This window comes from Sporothrix schenckii (genome assembly GCF_000961545.1).
Source record: "Sporothrix schenckii 1099-18 chromosome Unknown Cont41, whole genome shotgun sequence".
Lineage (NCBI taxonomy): Eukaryota > Fungi > Ascomycota > Sordariomycetes > Ophiostomatales > Ophiostomataceae > Sporothrix > Sporothrix schenckii.
This window is the reverse complement of record NW_015971142.1, coordinates 3,706,056-3,724,503: the sequence shown is the minus strand read 5'-3', so window position 1 is coordinate 3,724,503 and position 18,448 is coordinate 3,706,056. Positions and strand designations below refer to the sequence as shown.

The 18,448-nt window shown below is 58.4% G+C and overlaps 5 protein-coding genes across 5 annotated transcripts; 2 read left to right on the top strand and 3 right to left on the bottom strand.

Moving 5' to 3' along the window:
• Nucleotides 1-379: 379 nt before the first annotated feature.
• SPSK_07624 (threonineeeee dehydratase) lies at nt 380-1,600 on the top strand (the record flags this gene model as incomplete). Its single annotated transcript, XM_016734283.1, has 1 exon — nt 380-1,600. The coding sequence occupies one exon, from the start codon at nt 380-382 to the stop codon at nt 1,598-1,600; it is 1,221 nt and encodes a 406-aa protein (XP_016591506.1).
• Nucleotides 1,601-1,845: 245 nt separating this feature from the next.
• On the bottom strand, nt 1,846-3,942 carry SPSK_07177 (MFS multidrug resistance transporter; the record flags this gene model as incomplete). Its single annotated transcript, XM_016733844.1, has 1 exon — nt 1,846-3,942. One exon carries the CDS (start codon nt 3,940-3,942, stop codon nt 1,846-1,848), a length of 2,097 nt encoding a protein of 698 aa, XP_016591505.1.
• A 2,279-nt stretch (nt 3,943-6,221) lies between these two features.
• SPSK_07536 (glutamate-5-semialdehyde dehydrogenase) lies at nt 6,222-7,595 on the top strand (the record flags this gene model as incomplete). The annotated part of the gene is made up of 1 exon (XM_016734197.1): nt 6,222-7,595. One exon carries the CDS (start codon nt 6,222-6,224, stop codon nt 7,593-7,595), a length of 1,374 nt encoding a protein of 457 aa, XP_016591504.1.
• Nucleotides 7,596-8,237: 642 nt separating this feature from the next.
• On the bottom strand, nt 8,238-11,447 carry SPSK_06956 (uncharacterized protein; the record flags this gene model as incomplete). The annotated part of the gene is made up of 1 exon (XM_016733626.1): nt 8,238-11,447. One exon carries the CDS (start codon nt 11,445-11,447, stop codon nt 8,238-8,240), a length of 3,210 nt encoding a protein of 1,069 aa, XP_016591503.1.
• A 3,069-nt stretch (nt 11,448-14,516) lies between these two features.
• SPSK_07078 (protein SOK2) lies at nt 14,517-16,976 on the bottom strand (the record flags this gene model as incomplete). Its single annotated transcript, XM_016733747.1, has 3 exons — nt 14,517-16,005; nt 16,073-16,205; nt 16,271-16,976. The coding sequence occupies 3 exons, from the start codon at nt 16,974-16,976 to the stop codon at nt 14,517-14,519; spliced, it is 2,328 nt and encodes a 775-aa protein (XP_016591502.1).
• Nucleotides 16,977-18,448: the final 1,472 nt, after the last annotated feature.

Sequence of the window (18,448 nt, the reverse complement as noted above, 5' to 3'; positions counted from 1 at the left end):
TTGTAGTGTGCCTGAAGTCAGTCCGACAATGAGAAGCCAAGTGAAGCCCACCGAAATTAAGTAGGCGATGGTGCACTCTTGACTGCGAAGTACGTTAACGTGCATCGTATTTGCTAGGATACTGTTTGCTTCGACCTTCAGTGTTGGATCACGCACTTCCGCCGCTATCGGCGATTGTGCTATTTGCCCCTCTTCTTGGATGATATAGCAAGTGGACTGGACCTCCTGGTAGACAAGCTGAACGCAGGACGCCAAACCCGACGACCAGCGAGTGAAATCATTTGAGAGACAAGAGACCGAGTCCTCGCCGCGCCACGAGTTTCACGATCCCCTCGATCTCCACGATATCTTCCACCCCCACCCCCCCTCCTCGTCCGCCATGGCTGACCTGAGTACTTGCCCGCCACTGACGCGCGCGTCCGTCGTCGAGGCCCACAACCTCATCCGTCCCTTTGTCCACCGCACGCCCGTCTTGACCAACCGCACGATTGACGGCATCGTGTCGACGCCGCGCACCGCCGAGGAGCTGCAGGGCACGCCGTGGGAGGGCGCGACGCCGGCCCGCCCAACGCTGCGCATCTGGTTCAAGTGCGAGAACATGCAACGCGTCGGCGCCTTCAAGGCCCGCGGCGCGTTCCATGCGGTCGAGCGGCTCAAGCGGGAGCCCGGGTGGGAGGCGGGCGGCGGGTTCGCCAAGGGCGTGGCGACGCACAGCTCGGGCAACCACGCCCAGGCGCTGGCGCTGGCGGCGCGCACGGCGGGGCTGCCGGCACACATTGTGATGCCCGCGATCTCGGCCGCCCCCAAGGTGGCGGCCACGCGGGGGTACGGGGCCCGTGTCGTGTTTAGCGGGTCCACGGCCGCCGAGCGCGAGGCCGTGGCGGCGGAGGTGATGGCCGCGACGGGCGCGCGGCTGGTGCCGCCGTACGACCACCCGGACATTATCCTGGGACAGGGCACGGCCGGGCTGGAGCTGCAGGAGCAGGTGGCGGCGGCGAAAGCGCAGACGACCGCGGCCTCGGGCACGGGCGCAGGGCCCACGGCCCTGCTGTACGCGTCCGCCACGGCCCCACAACGAACCACCGCCCCCGGCGGCGGCCTGGACGCCATCATGACCCCATGCGGCGGCGGCGGCCTGCTGGCGGGCACAGTGCTGTCGGCCCAGGGCACGGGCATCCGGGTGTTTGGCGCGGAGCCGTCGCTGGATGGCGCGGACGACTGTGCGCGGGGATTGGCGCAGGGGAAGCGGATCGAGGCCGTCCAGTCGCTGACGATTGCCGACGGACTGCGGACGCCGGTGGGCGTGCACAACTGGGCCGTGCTGACGGGCGACACGCCCGAGAGCCAGGGCCAGGGGGTGCACGGCGTGTACGCGGTGGGCGAGGACCAAATCCGGGCGGCGCTGCGGCTGCTGCTGGAGCGGCTCAAGATTGTTGTGGAGCCGAGCTCGGCGGTGCCGCTGGCGGTGGTGTTGTACAATGAAGAGTTCAGGCGGCGGGTCGAGACCGACGCGGGCGCGGACGGCTGGGATCTGGGGATTGTGTTGAGCGGGGGCAATGTCAGTCTTGAGGGCTTTGCCAAGTTGTTTCCCGAGGCGTAATGTGGTACTTAAACTTATAGACTAGGCAACGTATATACGAACGAAAGAAATGAAATCAAAGACAACGTGGGCTCTCAATTTTGACTCGACGCTGATAAACAATGCTATGTGGATGTGTGGTATAAACGAACAAATAAAAGCACTCTCCTGTATCCCAATAATGCCGAGTCTTATGGAGGAACATAAAAAGTATATACAAAGTAAGAGAAAGGAGGAGACGCGGTCCGATACGGCTCCCATCCAGTCTAGGGCAACTTGTTGAGCTGCTCGTCCATGTTCTTGCGCCACTTGGAGCCGTTGCGGCGCAGCAAAAAGATGCAGGTGTTGCCGACGATCCAGGCCAGCAGGGCAAACATGGTGCAGAGCCAGCCATAGCCCATGGCGCCGATGAGCGGCTGGGCGACAATGGCGCCGACGCACGAGAAGATGTTGCGCAAGAAGTTGTTGAGGGCGATGCCGCCGGAGCTGCGGCGCGGCATAAACTCGGTCAGCATGGTGGTGACGGCGCCAAAGACGAGCATACTGCCGAAGCCAAAGACAAAGTTGGCAATCGAGGGGACGATCCAGTAGATGCCGTGCTGGGCGGTCCAGCCGAACCAGACGAGGGCGGCCGGGAACAGCGAGGCGGAGAGCCAGGCGTTTTCACGCATGCGGTCCTCGGGCAGGAAGACGAGGCGGCCCTGCTGGTCGTAGCGGCCGGCTTTGCGGGCCTCGCGGGCCATGATGTTGTCGATCCAGCGGCCGCCGACGAGGGACGCGAGAATGTAGCCCAGGCTGCTGGGGATGTAGAGCAGGCCGACAATGAGCTCGCTGAACTGGTAGGGCGGCTTGGCGAAGGCGGACTGGATGCTGACGTTGAGCACAAACAGCGAGCCAAAGGTCACGGAGCCGTAGACGACGGTCAAGAGGATGGGCGGAAAGCGAAGATACAGGAGGACGGAGAGCGGCTGCACAAAGGCCACCTTCAGGAAGGAACCCACGCGCTGTGTCTGCACCCGCACCGACTGGGTCGTGGTCATGCGGGCGAGAGCCGGGGCCACGACCGCCCCCGACTCGGCGGCCTCGCCGTCCGCCATGTTTGTGGCCTGTCCCTCGACGTCCGCCTGTGTCTCTGCCTGTGTCTGTGGTGGCTTGTCCGTCCGTTCCTTCTTCTCAAGCTCGCGCGGCGGGCGCCGGTCACGCGCCAGCGTCTCGGGCAGACAAAAGAAGAGCATCACAAAGGCCAGGCCACCATAGATTGTGAGGAACCACATGGTGCTCTCCCACCCCCACTTCTCGGCCAGGGCACCGCCGATGATGGGCGCAAACAGCGGACCCGTCAGCGGGCCCAGGTAGAAGATGCCCATGGCGCGGCCGCGCTCGCGGGGCTCCCAGATGTCGGCGAGCGTGCCGGCACCGACGGCCTGGACAGAGGCCGAGGCACCGCCGGCCAGGACGCGCATGACAATGAGCATGCCGATGCTCTTGCTGATGGCGCTGAGGATGGAGAAGACGACAAACAGGCAAAACGATATGATGTAGATGGTGCGGCGGCCCAGGGTCTCGGAAAAGGACGACCACCACAGCGGGAAGATGCCCATGGCCAGCATGTAGAGGGCCACGTTGAGGTTGGCCGTGGTGGGGGAGGTGTGCAGGTCGACGGTGAGCGAGGCGAGGGCCGGGTAGAGGATGGACGAGCCCAGCGGGCCGCCGGCGGCCGTCAGGGCGACAATCAGCGTGATGAGCCACTTGGTCTTGTTGCGGTACTCGTAGGGGCGCTCGACCTCGGGCAAAATGGCAAACTGGCCAAACAGGCCGCGGCGCTTGGACCGGGGAATGATGGTGGGCGCGCGGGAGACGGTGCGGGCGAGCGACAGCGAGGCGGGCCGCTCGTTGGCCTGCTGCGACATTTGCACCTCGAGAGCCTGCAGACCGGCGCCTGGCTCGTTGGCCATGGGCAGGGTGCCGTCGTCGTCGGGATGCTCTTGGTGGACGTCGCTGGTGTCGTTGCGGCGGCCAGCGTCCTCTGGGTCTCCGTCGGAAGAGTCATCCGAGTCGTCCAAGTCGTCGTGGCTGTCGTGGCTGTCGCGGCTGTCGGTGTGCTCTTCCTTGTTCTTTGCTGCATCGGCTGCATCTCGTGATGTCACCTTGTCTGGTCGTGTGCTTTCACTCTTCTCGTCAACATTGTCCAAAACAGACCGCGGGGATGGCTCGCCGGCCTGTGTCGATCCCGCCAAGCCTGCTGTTGACGGTGGAGAGAGCTCAGAACTCGATCCAGTAGCTGATCCAGTCACTGATCTCGTAGCTGCACCAGTGCCGGCGCCGGGGTGCAGCTCGGCGTGATCGTTGCCGTCGTTGGCCATGGTCTGCGGAGGGCTGCGCTTGTACCGTGGGCGGACAGCCAGTTATTGTGGTGATCGGGTGACGTTGGGTTTCAGGGCATGTACAGATACGTCAGATAAGGTCACGCTTCTCGTACGGGCTCGCGAGACATGATGTGCAAAGTCGGCTTCTGGTGATGCAATTTGATTCGGCAAAGGGGTAACAAAACAAAGACAGATTTGGCTGGTGGCTGCGTGTTTTTTCTCATACGACACAAGATAAAAGCGACGAGAAAACAAGAATCTCTAGATAGCAAAGAGATACCTGGGAATAATAAATCCCGAAAAAAAAAAAACGAACAGCAAAGACCGCAAAACTAGGGAACGCCTTGTCGATATGGGAGACTAGAGGCGACTACAAACTACAGGCGCCGATCGACGGCGATGGCAAAAAGACGGGCGCCTTAGCCGAGTTTCAGTGGACTAGGACAGGACAATTGCCAGCTATTGTTAGGGGCACCTTCCGGAGAGGGCATGCAATTTTGTTGCAATGGTGACGGAAAGTGCCAACGACGGTGCCAAAGAAGCGAAAGCGCGAAAAAGGGAAGGAGGGAAGGATGGTGACAGGGTGAGTCCTCCTTCTGTATCAGGGAAGAGGTGAGATGGGGGCGAGTGGGCTCATTTGAGTCGGAGCCGAGGTCGTTCTTTCCACAACGAAATTTGTCTTTATTCTGTAGACATGTCTTTACTGACAAGGTAGGGGCGATTAAGGAAGGTGTTTTCTCTGTTAAAGCAATACCCACCGATTGACAATGGACAGCCATCGGATAATCGGCATGGCTCTCGTGCCGTCCGTGCAGAGGCCCCGCTCCGTTAGCGGTCGTCCTTTGTGTACGATATACGACATACAACGTGCTTTTGGGGGCCTTTTGCAGGCCCCAGCATTGAAGGGGCATCTCCACACTGTCCCTTTCTCCACGCCCGCGACAAAGTTTATCTATCCCAGGCTTGAGCGTCGCTCCATGCCGGGCAAGGAGACGAGGGAGAATAAACACTGTATTTATGTTGGAAGAAAAGCTTCTTCTGGCGTCGTCTACATATGCACCAATCGATGTTGCGCCGACAGACCGCCACCTGACGCCCGTCGCATTAGTTATTACTTGCATCGGACCGTGCGCGGCGTCAACTTGCACACCAACTTGCATTGACTTTGTGTTACGAGTGCTTCATGTGCATAACTTGAGTGCTGCCCGTTGCGGCGCCATACGACAGGTTACAAGTAAACGAGGCACATACTCGCTACGCCGTAGGCGTACTTACTCCGTACGTTGCAATGGGCATGGACGCATTCGTCTCACTACCGACAGCGGTTGATCCTCACGCGCCGGCATCCCGACGCCGGCTCTTACTCCCGTGTCTCGTTATGCTTGGTATCCGTCGTAGGCATATTTGGCCGAGGCGGGTGCAGCCAACCGATGATAGCAGACAAGAATGAGCCGGGTAGTTTGGTACCTGGTTGCATAAAACGCAGCATAGCTTACACCGTCGCAGTTCGACGACTGAGAGATAGCAGGATATGTTGCAGAGACATGTCGCACGGAGTATAAAAAGCAATATACGAACAGATGAGAGAAATGACGGAGTGCTTTCTACGCACTTTTGTATTGGCTGGCAGATGTGCCCATGTAAATGTCGCATTCTGCGGGATAACGTGCAAATACATGCTTTCGACGTCATTTTGCGCAAGTTCGCAATGCGAGGGTTGCATTTGATAGCATCCAAGAGCTGTACTTGGTATTATGAGGCAAAGCCGTTCGTTTACGGTTAATGTTCAGTATTCATGATAAAACTGGGTCTGTAGCTGTTACCAGCTGGTTCCCTTTCTAGAAAGAGCTCGCCATGATTCCGCCAGCTCGTACACGGCAGGTCCGTCGCCGAAGAGTCAACACGGTCTTACTTTTACGGAGGCTGTCTGCGAAGGAAAGAGCGCCAGGATCGGTCTGGGTCTCCGATCCCGCCTTGTACCTCGATTTGTGGGGAGTGGCAATCCGAATGAGGCAGGCGGTCAGCGCCAATTTGCGGGTGCGCCACCAACAGCCATGTTCTTCCGTCCCAAGTTTTCTGCCGACTACGGCAGCTGTGACCGTCTAGCCTGCTTCTACTTCTGTACATTGACCTCAAAAGGCAATTGACGACAGATGAGCTCCGTCTTCGATCAATTGATATACAAAATACTCAACCCCGTTGCTTCTCTTCTCTTTTCTTGAGCTGCCTCTCTTTCTGTCCATCACACAAACAGACACAAACACACGCGCACGACAATGTCCCTCACAGACGCAGCGCCGGCCGACGCCGCCCGCGCCGCCAAGGCCGCCTCCCACGTCCTGGCCACGCTCTCCGCCGACGAGCGCAACGATGCCCTGCTCGCCATGCACGACGCCCTGGCCGCGAATCGCGATGCCATCCTGGCTGCCAACGCCAAGGACCTGGCCCTTGCCCAGCGTGAGGCCGCCGAGGGCCGCCTCAACCCGTCCCTCGTCTCGCGCCTTGACCTCGGCCGCAAGGGCAAGTGGGAGGACATGCTGCAGGGCATTCTAGACGTCCGCGGCCTGCCCGACCCTGTCGGCCGCGTCACGCTGCGCACCCGCCTCGACGACGGCCTGACGCTCGAGCGCGTCACCTGCCCCATTGGCGTGCTGCTCGTCATTTTCGAGGCCCGTCCCGAGGTGCTGGCCAACATTGCCGCGCTGGCCGTCAAGTCGGGCAATGCGGCGCTGCTCAAGGGCGGCAAAGAGTCCACGCAGACCATGCTGGCCATGGCCACCGCCCTCGCCGCGGCGCTCCAGGGCAACTCGCACGTGCCCCCCGCCGCCGTCCAGCTGGTCACCCGCCGCGACGTTGTCCAGGAGCTGCTGGCCCTCGACCGCGACATTGACCTCGTGGTCCCCCGCGGCTCCAACGAGCTTGTGCGGTCCATCAAGGCCGGCACCCGCATTCCCGTGCTGGGCCACGCCGACGGCCTGTGCAGCATCTTTCTGGATGCGGGCGTCGTCGACGCCGCCCAGGCCGCGTCGCTGCTGCTCGACGCCAAGACGGGCTACACGGCCGCCTGCAACAGCGTCGAGACGCTGCTCGTGCACGAGGCGGCCCTCGCGGAGCCGGCGTTTGCCGCCGCCGCCCGCACACTGCTGGGCGCAGGCGTGACGCTGCGCTGCGACGCGGCCGCCAAGGCGGCCCTGCTGTCGGCACTCACACGCCCGACCGACGGCGAGGCGGCGCGGGCCCAGATTGTCGACGCCGTCGACGACGACTTTGACACCGAGTTCCTGTCGCTGGACCTGGCCGTCAAGGCCGTGCCCTCGCTCGACGCCGCCATTGCGCACATCAACGCGCACGGCTCGCACCACACAGACGCCATCCTGACGCCCTCGGAAGCCCATGCAGAGAAATTCATGGCGGCCGTGGACTCGGCCGGCGTCTACTGGAACGCGTCGACGCGGTTTGCCGACGGCATGCGCTACGGTTTCGGCACCGAGGTGGGCATCAGCACCAACAAGATCCACTCGCGCGGCCCCGTCGGCCTGGAAGGCCTGACCATCTACAAGTACAAGCTGCGCGGGTCCGGGCAGGCGCCCAACCAATACGGCGACGGCAAGAAGCAGTACAAACACGAGTCGCTGTCGTTGGATGACTAGAGGGGTCGGCGAAGACAAAAGGGGGCGAGGAGACAAAAGGAGAGCGATGCTTGTGACGCAAAAGGAAAATTTTTTTTTAAAAAAAATATAAGAAACAATAAAAACCGAAAAAAAAACGGAAGCGATATACCCAAAATCAAATTAGCGGCAATATTTGGTATTTCTGCTCTTCGCAGCAGCTGGACAACGGAAATGGGAAAAGTGGAAATTGAACGATTTTTGAATTTTACCAATGTGCCATTGACCTAGTAATTATACAAACAGAGGAGGGAGAGACGGAAAGAGTTTTTCGCTTTTGTCGTCTCCCGAACCCTGAGGTGAGTTGGGATGAAACAATTTCCTTTCATGTTTCGGGGGAAAAAACGGTGCCCGTTCTATCCCCTAGAACATGCATCTCTTCTCTTGTTACTTTCGTAGCATAACGTCGTGTCATCATATATATAGAAAGGAGGAAGGGTGAGGTGGTTAAACGACACAAAAGAGAAAAGAAGAGGAGAGAGTCAGAAGAGAATGAAGCAAAAACGAGAACCCAACTGTCCAGAAAACCAAAATAGAACCAAGAGAACCCCGGGAAATGGCAAGACAGGACAAAAACGAAATGAGAAGAAAAGGAAGAGAGAGAGAGAGAGAGCAGCGCGGGGATTACTCCCGTCCGCGGTTGCCCATCTTCTCAATCGAACTCATCAGACCACTTCGCGTTCCCAGACCGCTTGGAGGCCGCGGTAGGCTGCCCGCCGAACCGCTCATTTTCCGATCATGGCCGATCCGACCAATCCGGCTCGGCACACCGCCCGTCGACATGGTCGAGCTGCTGGGCGGCTTGAGGCCCGACACGCGACCGCCGGTACCGTGCATGCTCATGGGGCGCGTGCGGGCGGGCGTCGTAGCAGTCGAGGCAATGTTCGAGGCGATGTTCGAGGCGGCGCCGTCCATGGCCATGCTGTTGCGGTGGCCGGTGCTGCTCGGCGGTCGGCTGATACCCGACATGGATGTCCGGCTGGCAGGGGCGGGCGTCTTGGGCTTGCGAGGTGACATGGACTGGCCGTAGCCCGAGCTGGCGACGGTTGACTGCCGTCTGGCCGTAGCAGGCGTGGCCGCCGCCGCGGGCGCCGGCGGTGCGGCGGACGACGAGGCAATAAAGCTCTGCTGCATGGACATCATCTCCTCCGCCAGGCTGACGAGCTCGCCCTTTTCGACGCGCTCCTGCTCCAGCAGCGTGCGCAGTTCGGCGTTGTCAGCCTTGACCGAGCGCAGGACCGCCTCGAGCTTGTTGACCTCGGCGCCCAACTCCTTGATCTGCGTCGCGTCGCGCGCCTCGCGCTCACGCCGCTCTTCCTCGGCGCGGCGCTCCTCTTCGCCAGGCACCACCTTGGATAGTGTGGCGTCGCGGCCGATGCGCAGCTTGTCGTTCTCCTGCGCCAGCGCCTCGGCGACCGTCTCGAGCTCGTGCACCCGCTTCTCCCAGCGCGCCTCGTAGCTCTTCTTGAGCGCCGCCACCTTGGCCTCGTGCTTGGCCTTGTAGGCCACGTGCAGCTCACGCGCGACACGCTCGACTGCAATCTCCACTTCACGCTGCACGGTGCCCGAGCCACCAGACCCAGCCGCCGACGAAGTTGAGCCGCCAGGGCTGCCGGTCGCCCGTCCTGCGCGCATCGCTGCCATCTTGGTTTCGGCCTCCTGAGCCATCATCTCAGCGGCTTCGCGGCGCTTGTCGGACTCGTCGAGCTTGGCCTCGAGCTCATCGCGGTCGCGGTGACCCATGACAATCTCGCCCTTGACTTTACGCAGCACCTCCTCCATCTCACGGCCGCGGCGCTCCCACTGGCCCTTCTCCTCGGACAGCAGGTCACGCGCGCCGCGCTCCTCGCGCAGCTGCTCCATACACTCGCCGACGCGCTTCTCGGCGTCGCCCACGGCAGTCTTGAGGGCCAGCACCTCGGCCTCCTTGCCACTAAGAGTCGCCTTGAGGCTGCTGATTTCAGACAAGAAGTTGGACTTGAGGCTCTCCAGTTCGCGTGGCGTGACGGTCGGGATGCTGCGCGGCGTTGGCATGGGCGGGATCTCAAAGTCGAGGAGGTTGACCAGGCTCTTGCGCTGCGGCGTCGCAGAAGTCGCGCTGGCATGGTCGGTGGCGCCCGTGCCGTTCGCAGTAAGCTGAGGACCGAAGCGTTCCTTGGAGGGCGACAGCTGTGCGTTATGTGCCATGCGGAGCTGCTCGGTAAAGTCCATCAGCAGGCTCGCCGTGTTTCCGGGCTCGTAGTGTCCGTTGCGGTTCGGGGCAGGACCGCCATGGTTGGCGGTGCCGTGACCAGTGCCGTTGGTGGTGCCGTTGGCGCGAGGTGTGCGCGCGACAGACGACGTTGGTCCACTGGGGCCAGACATGGACCCGGACCTTGACCGCGCCGCCGTGTGGTGGCCGAAACCGTTATGCGGAGGCGGCGGCTTGCTGGGGCTGTTGCTTCCGTGGGTGCTGTTGCCACGGCTGAGACGGGACATCATCGCCGCGTTGGGAACGGCCGAGAAGGTGCTGAATGTGCTGGCCATGGTGTCGTCCATACCGGCCACACCACCCTCTTCAGGAGCCGGTGAGTTCCGCGGGCTGCTGGTGTTGGCAAAGCTGTCCCGCCGTCTCTGCGGCGGGTGCGGTGTGCGCTGCTTTTGTGTGTTTCCATCCTCGCTGTGCCCGCTTCCGTGGCTGCTACTTGCCGCATCGTTTTCAATGACGCTCGTCTCGTCTTCAAAGATCTCAATGGCTTGCTTGAGGCCCTCGTTCAGCTGGATAGCCTCATCGAGACTCATCTGGCGGCCGTGCAGCGACTTCTGTTGCTGTTGGATGCTGGCAAACATGGCCTGGCCCGGCTGCGACGGCGACTCCGGCGCCGGCTGGCTCAGCTGCGAGGCGACGGGTTGCGGGGCATGATGGGCTAGCTGGGCTAGTTGGGCCGGCTGTTGCATGGGCGATCTAGGACCGACGGGCGAGGCAGTGCCCGACGACGCGACCGACCCAACCGATACGGCAGCCGAGGCCACAGGAGGCACGCTGATCTTAACAGGGAACCGCTTCTCGGGGCCAGTGAACTTGCGCGGTGTGCGGCCTAGGGGGAGTGCGGGAGGCAGCATCTGGTTGGAGGACGACGACATTCTACGCGAGGACGGCGGATAGGTCGGGGGCGGCGAAGAGGCGGCCGAGGAGGCCTGGTCGTCAGCAGTGTCGCGACGGCTTTCGGCGCCACTGTCGGGCGAGGCAGGGCTGCCCATGGTTGCGGTGCTGGTGGCAGACGACGAGGGGGGCCCGACGGCAACGCGCCCCTGGAGAATCTTAAGGGGCGACAACTCGCTGCCCGACATAATGCGCGAGCCGGGCCGGCCTTGCCGACCTGACATTGTGGGCGGCGGTGCTGTGGATGTAATGACGGGCGGTGGGACGGGCTTCGTGTTGTTGTTGATGTTGTTGTTGTTGTGCATGCTGTTGTGACTGGGGCTCGAGTTGGAGTTCGGGTGCGGCGACACGTTCTCTTGGCTGCTGCTGTTGTGTTGGCTGTTGTCGTGGTGTGCGGGCTCGGTGTGGATGACCGAGTTCATAAACGGCGAGCTGTTCGCCGACGTGTCCATGGTGGCCATGTCGAAGTCGACGTCGGTGTTGTTGACAATGTCTTTGGTCGGGGAGGGAAAGACAAAGGGAGGGAGCTGGTTGGTGGATGACGCGGTCGTGGCCTTGTCGGCGAGAATGTGTGTCGTGGTCACGGAGGAGACGTGGACGACGTCGTAATCGTCAAACGCGGGTGTTGGCTGGTTAGGAATGTTGTCGTTGTTGAGCGTCGCGTGCTGGAGAGGCGACAATGGCGAGGCCATGAGAGATGGAGATTTGAGATGAAGATGACCGAAGGATGTGGGGAGCAAAAGCACAAACGGTCAATGGGTGTCTCGCTTTTGTGTCTCTGTCTCTCTGTGCGTGACTGGGTGTTTCGTGTTTCTTCTTTGTCCGCGTTCTTTGCGCCGTCGCCTAAAAGCAATAGGCACAATCGGATGGGAAGCGCAAACGGCCAATCGTGAAGAGATCCTCAACCAAAATCAAGAACTGAACACGCTGGACAGACGAACAAGGATACGCAAGACGATAAGAGGACGGTGGGGAGGGAGAGGGCACGCAGAAAGAAAAATGGCTGCGCAGAATCAAGTCAATAGGAACAAAACGAAGGCAGAAAAAGATTGCGAGGGCGACAAAGACACGGAGTAGGGGCAAAAAAAAAGAGGTGTGTCGGAAAAAGCAACAAAAGCGGTGATGCGGTGAGGCGCATCGCATTAGGGACGGCCTGGCTTGGTCGCACCTGCCGTGGCCACCCACAAGACGACCCCAATGGGAAGGAATGGGCACAAAGTCTGGCACGCTGTTATTACTCCAGGGTGAAGTGTGCCCACAACGCCCCATTAACCTGCCCGCGCTCAAATGGGAAACCGCAGACCGCGTTTCGTGCTAGTCCTAAAGAAGTAGGGTTGCTAGGGTAACAGTGGGTTTGTAGTGTCACGTGAGAGTACCAACTTGACGACCGTGACGGCTAGGCGGGTGCCCCCGTTTGACGCCAACTGTAGCGCTGTTTTTGGGGCCGTTGGCGCTGATAATCAGGGGCAAATAGGGGTAAATGGAGATGTGATGAAAGAGACAGGTCCTCCCTGATTGAAGAAGACCGTCAACGAACATTCATCGACGTCGCAATCAATTGCCACAGCCACAGCCCTCTCAGTAATGCGACGTACGCCCGCCCTTCGCATAACAAATGATTGAAATTGCTGGGCAAGGCGAACAACAACGAGAACTGCCGCGGCCTGTGTGTGGTCGCCAGAGCCACCACACACAGGCCGCAATTTTAGCTGCAATATTCCCAAATTCATGCGCGACTACGTCTTACACGGACGCGCACATCTCTATTGGAACAAAAATAGACGTGTCGCAGGTGACTAACATGCACGGCTACCAAAATAAGCTTCGCGCCTCATCTCGTCGGCATATGTGGGCACGGGCTCAATTGCCAGGTCAAGCCAGGGATAGCTCAGCACACAACCACGGCCTCATATGTCATTTGTTTGCAGAAGCTAAGGCCTTGCACCAGACGAGCGAGACGTGTCGGAATGTGTTACACGCGTTGTATTGCACTGCTCACTTCCTCCTGTGTTCATCTTGGCGTTGAAGCTCGTCAACGTCCACATGTCCAGCCTTGTCCTGTTTGACATTGTCGTCCATAAGGCTATTTTGTGTACCGAGGTCTATCCAGAAGCAGACTTAACTGAATGGCCTAATGCACGGAGCGTCAAGTCGCGAGTGCAGCTCCAAGCCCCTATATTTGTGTAGGTTCTCTTGTTTTGTTATCTCACGAAACGTCCCCGGTCATACTACGTGCTGTCCTGTGTACAGAATATTGTTCACAATGTCATCCGAAGATGAGGACGAAGTAAGCCTCATCTTAAATTCCCTGCCACGCGGGACAAGCATCGTATGTTAGTGTAAAATGTTGTGTCGACATCGCTGCATACATTCCGCTATGTTACGATCTATGTATCGCTCACACACTCTGTGTACATGCTTTACTTTACACCTGCGCTCTCAAGTAAGGACAGGCAGCAAGTCACAATGAAATACAATATACGTCGTGCAGAGTCAAGGATAAAGATATAGTAATCACTTTTTTGGTCTTAAAAATAGAAAGGTCGTTAGGGTCATTAAGAAACAGGAAAGGACACACAGTTAAGGAACAAGGACCGAGTCACCAAAACGTGACCTGTGGCACAGATGTATCGTAAAAAAGGAGAAGGCAGGGTGGGAGCATAGAGAAGCGCAAAACACCCAGATATGAACGGCAACAGAAATTGAGTGGGAGTTTGTAACTCAGAACCCCGACTAAGAAGGACTCTTTCCCATCCGCCATCGTATTTGGCGGGAAAGACGGCTCGTGGGAAGAAATACATGACATGTGCACTGGATGAAGGGGAAACTTTGTGCTTTGGGTAGTGTGGATTTTGTGGTCTTTTTAGTTCGGTTCTTTGTTTGCAGTCCAGCTCAAACTGGCGTATGCCGTTAATAAAAGCCTGGTTTACATCACAGGCTGGCAAACGTATTTGCGCGCGCTTGCAGTGTATTTTCCATCTCTTCCTCCACGATATCAAAAAAAGAAAACATTCTCCCGATATCCCCGTAAAACGTTGATCTGGCCACATAAAACGATACAGTCATAACGAAAAAAAAGAGGCAAAACGGGTAGGAGTTCGAAAAGGGGAGACGGATAAAAAAAATAAAGATGAACAAAAAAAAGGAATAAAATCTTTAAAAATTAAATCCTTCCATGCGGGTTTGGGGCGTCAAGTCATCAGGCATTTACACCATTTCAGGCATTTTAAAGGCACAGAAAAAAAAAGAGAAGAAAAAAAAGAGAAGAAAAAAAGACGATGTGTCGAGGCTGGTCTCGAGATGCGTGTTCGTAACGAGGGTTGTCCTCTCGATCCGAGCGCTCCCGCAGACACAAACGAAAACAATAGAAAAATAAAATGAGAAAGGGAAAAATAGCAGGCTTGCTTTCGAAGGAGTGGTCGTTCAGTCTCGTAGCGAGATGATTCAATATGTCGTTGGTGTGGGTCCCGTGTTATCGTATAAAAATGTTGGTCGAAAAAAATAGTCGTAAAAAATGCATGTCCATGATCGCTTTTCGTCCAGGGTTTCTCTTGGGGTCATTAATCACTTGAAAGCATTTTCCCGTTTTCGGTCCTTGGTGGAGTCCGAATACCAGGGATGAGAAAGAAAAGTAGAAAGAGAAAAGAAACAAAATCGAAAACAATAGAAAGGTCGAGAAGATCGCGAAACGGCGTCGTACGTGTGTTGGTCGAAATCGAACAGAAAATAGTAGGTTTGCAACCGAAAACAATGATAACAGATTATCTATGTCTCGGAGCACCAACGGGTGGCGCTGCGCGGTTGATGGCCGACGCATCGTACACGGCCGACGGCATCGACGAGTCGAGCAGCGTCTTACGGCGCTTCATGTCCAGGGAGGACCTGTCGTCGTCGTCGTCGCGGCCACGCTTCATACCTGCTGACGTACCGTTCAGAGTCGGGGTGGTGTAGCCGTTGGGCATGGTGCCGGGCAGGTCTGCTGGGCCGGCGTAGACATCCTGGGTTGGGGCGCCGTTCGCGTTTCCACGATCGCTCGTCACGACGTTGTACAGGTTGCTCGACGCCTGAGTGGCGGCAGACGTGGCGCCCGTGCGCGGCGGCGTGCTGTAGCCCTGCTGGGCGTAGTACGCCTGCGAGACGGCACTGCGCGGGGTCGACCGTCCGGAGGTGGCTTGGTGGTTGGCAGCAGCAGCCGCTGCGACATCGGTGGAGAGGTGCGTGTGTTCGCTCGGCAGAGTAGCCACTTGGGGTGCACCGTAGTTGTACTGAGCGCGGCTCGCATCGTACGTGTTGCTGTCGTGCGTGTACTCAGTTTCGTGCTCGTGCTCATGCTCGTCCTCTGGCACACCACTGTGGGACACACCGTCTCCGGCGTGGCCGTTGTGGGCGTGCTGCAGGAGGCCGTTCGCTTGCGACTTGTTGTCGACGACGGGCTCGTTGCCAGACGGGCCAGCAATCGACGAGCGGTTGTTCACCGGTGCAGGCATCTCGGCCTTGACGTAACCGCCCGCGGCAGCCGCAGCGGCGGCGGCAACGGCGTTGTGGCCGTAGATGTTGTTGCGGTCGTGGGGGCTGCTGTTGGGAGCGGCACCAGGGTAGGCCTGGCTTTGCTGCTGCTGGTTGTGGTGCGGCGTGTGCTGCTGCGAAGGCGGCTGCTGAGTAGCCGGGGCCGGCGTCTGGTGGTGGTACATGGAGCGCGAGGCATCGTATGTCTGGGTTGTCGGGGGGTACTGCTGCATCGCTTGCAGGTGCGGGCCTGGAGGGGTGGTAGCGGGTGTGGCAGGCATGGAGCGAGCGTTGCTCAGGCTCGTGTCTATTGACATTGGGTTGGCAGCCTGAGCGCCATTGACACCCTGCTGCGGCCATGAGAACGGCTCGGACGCGCTCATCCCACTGCCCATGACGCTTGACGCACTGGTCGGCGGCGTGGGGAAAGTGTGGGCGCGGTCGAGTGGCGGGCGGCCGGTGGGTGTCGTCATGTTGGCATGGGACGGCAACGTCTGCTGCGGGCCAGGAAGGGCCATGGTCGAGTGGTGCTGCAGGGACGGCAGACCAGGGGCTCCCGGCTGACCGTTGCGCATCTGGCCCTGCTCCTGTTTCCGGCGCTCGGCGGCGGCCATGACCTGGCTCGTACGGGTCTGGTTGGTGGGGTGGTACAGCAGAGCAGCAATGTTATGCACGAAGAGGGGAAACAGAAGCTCAGTGATCTTCTCCTTGTTGGCAAAGTCCAGCGCACGCTCAAAGGGGATCCTGTTGTTTGGTTAGATTCGAGCCAAAAAGACGAAATTGCGAATAGTAGTGTCATAAATAAACGTACCACACGCCTTTCAAGTGCATCGGGCCAATTTTGACGACGTGGCGGACCTTTTCGCTCTTCAGAATACCGTCACGGCGACCGCGAGTCATACCAGCAACGTTCAGGAGCTTAGTGCCGTTGATCATGTGGTTGTCTTTCTTGGGGTTAGTGAAAGGCCTTATAATCAATATGTTTGTACCCTGACCAAGGAAGTCTCACCTTCTCTCCGGGCCACGCAGATGCCGCGAGCCTCAACCTGGAAGCAGAGGCTGCCCTCGTCTTCCCAGAGCGTAGCCGTGACACGGGGTTTCATGCCGGGCGGGGCAATCTGGCCGGTGTTGTCGAAACCCGAGTAGCTGTTCTGCATACCCTGTTGCGCGGCGACACCCGGGAGCGGGAGCACATGCGGGTTGGCCGTCATGGGGTTAGCCACGGGGGCGGCGGTCGGCGGTGATGTCAAGCCATTGGTATAGCCGTACTGGCCGTAGGGCGACGGATTCGGGTACTGGGCAGGCCCGGGCTGCAGCAGCGGCGGCTGCTGGTGCGTGTACTGGGCAATGGCACTGGAGGTGACTGGTGGCGGTTGTGCCTGGCCACCCTGCAGATGCGGCTGCTGGTAGTACATTTCAGCGGTTCCTTGGTTCATGGCGGCGTGCTGGTATTGGCCGTACCCGTGAACGGACGATTGGACAATGGGCGTATGGAGGCCGCTGGGCAGCAACGACGACGGCACCGAGGGAAGATCGGTGCTGGACGGTGGCGTCTTGGGGCCGTGCGAGGAGGCCACCGAGGTATATGGCGACTGGGAGTCGACGTTGGAGCTCGTAGACGACCCAATGGAGCCAACCCGGGGGGAAGCGGTTCCCGACGAGTATGCCTGCTGGGCAGAGGGAGGGAATGGCAACGACGGCAGTCGCTCGTTCATGTACGAAGGGCGCTGAGCAACAGCGTGAGAGTCGTATGACGGAGCGTCAAAGGGGCCTCGAGTCGGCGCTTGCGAAATCGACGGAAGATCCAGCGTTGCTGTGCCTCTGGCGGTCGAGATCAGAAATCAACTCCGTAAAAGAGCTGACGGGATAGAAAACAAATGCGAGGAGGTGAACGCAGCAATGCAAGACAAGACGAAATATACCAAATCGCTCAAATGCAAGACCACAAAAACTCGCTGACGCTAATGTCCTATGACGAAGTAGGATTGCAAGAGCCAGTCCAATGGAGCGACCAATCTCGGTAGAAACGGTCAGGGAAGAAGGCGCTCAGAATGTCGTCGTGCGTCGTGGTCTTCGTCGAAGAGTTGTCGTTTCGTTTCGTAACATGAAAATGCTGAAAGAAACGCAAAACAAAACCAAAAAAAATCCCCAAAAATACTGCAAAACTGCCACTGAGACGAATATGTCGTTCTGTTCCCGGTTTGCTTTTCGGGGGAAAAAAATTGCACCTTGGGTAGAAGGCTCGATTCCTTTTTTGATATGTCGGGGTAGAAGTTGATAAGCGGGGCGTATAGGGCCAAGACTTGAAAGTCTCTTAGACCGTACAGCTCAACTACTCTGTTGTCGAGGCTATATTAGAATCAAGATAACCAACGAGACAAAAAGCAGAGCAAATACAAATCGGTGGCGACGTTGGTCGAGTGCTATCTGCAAGGGGAGAACAGGAAAGGGACGAGGTCGGGCGGAAATGCGAGGTTGATTCTGAGGCGGCGAGGGAGGTAGATGAATAGAGCATAAAGGTTGACCGGTCGAGTTGAAAGAATGAGAGACGAAGCAAGAAACAAATATGCGCGAGGAAAGAAGGGGAAGCAGTAAGACGAAATGTGAAAATCGCAAAATCGGACACCACAGAAGATCTAGAGACAAGGTGGCGGGGATGGGGTTGAAAAAAAAGCAAGGTGACAAACACCTACCTTCTGGATCTCAACTGGTAGTTGAGATATTTCGAGAAGAGGAGTAGAAGAGGTCGGTGACGAGCGTTCGACGGGGGGAGGAAGGGTTGCGAAGATGAGATCGTGAAACGAAAGAAGGAGAAAAGAGAAGAGGAGGAGAAGGAAGAGAAGAATAGGAGGAGGAAAGGGAAAAGGGAAAAGGAAGAAACCCGAGGAAGGTATTGGTGGAGGGAGGAGGGGGGAGGGAGAAGAAAAAGAGAAGATGGATGGCTTTACACAAAAAAGAGGACGGCGGCGAGAAAGAGGAAGAGGGAGGCAGGTAAAAGAAAGTTTTAAGTGGAGGAGGAGTGGAGGAGGTGGAGGATTGGCCCTGGTCTGGTGTGGTTGAGGTCGTGGTAGCGGGCGACGGTGGTTGTAAAGTACGAGCGATCAGAGAGAGCAGACAAGAGACCATGGCCCCCGGTCTGCCGCCAAGTCTAGTAGTATATGGAGCAAGGGTATCGTTGCGTCGACCA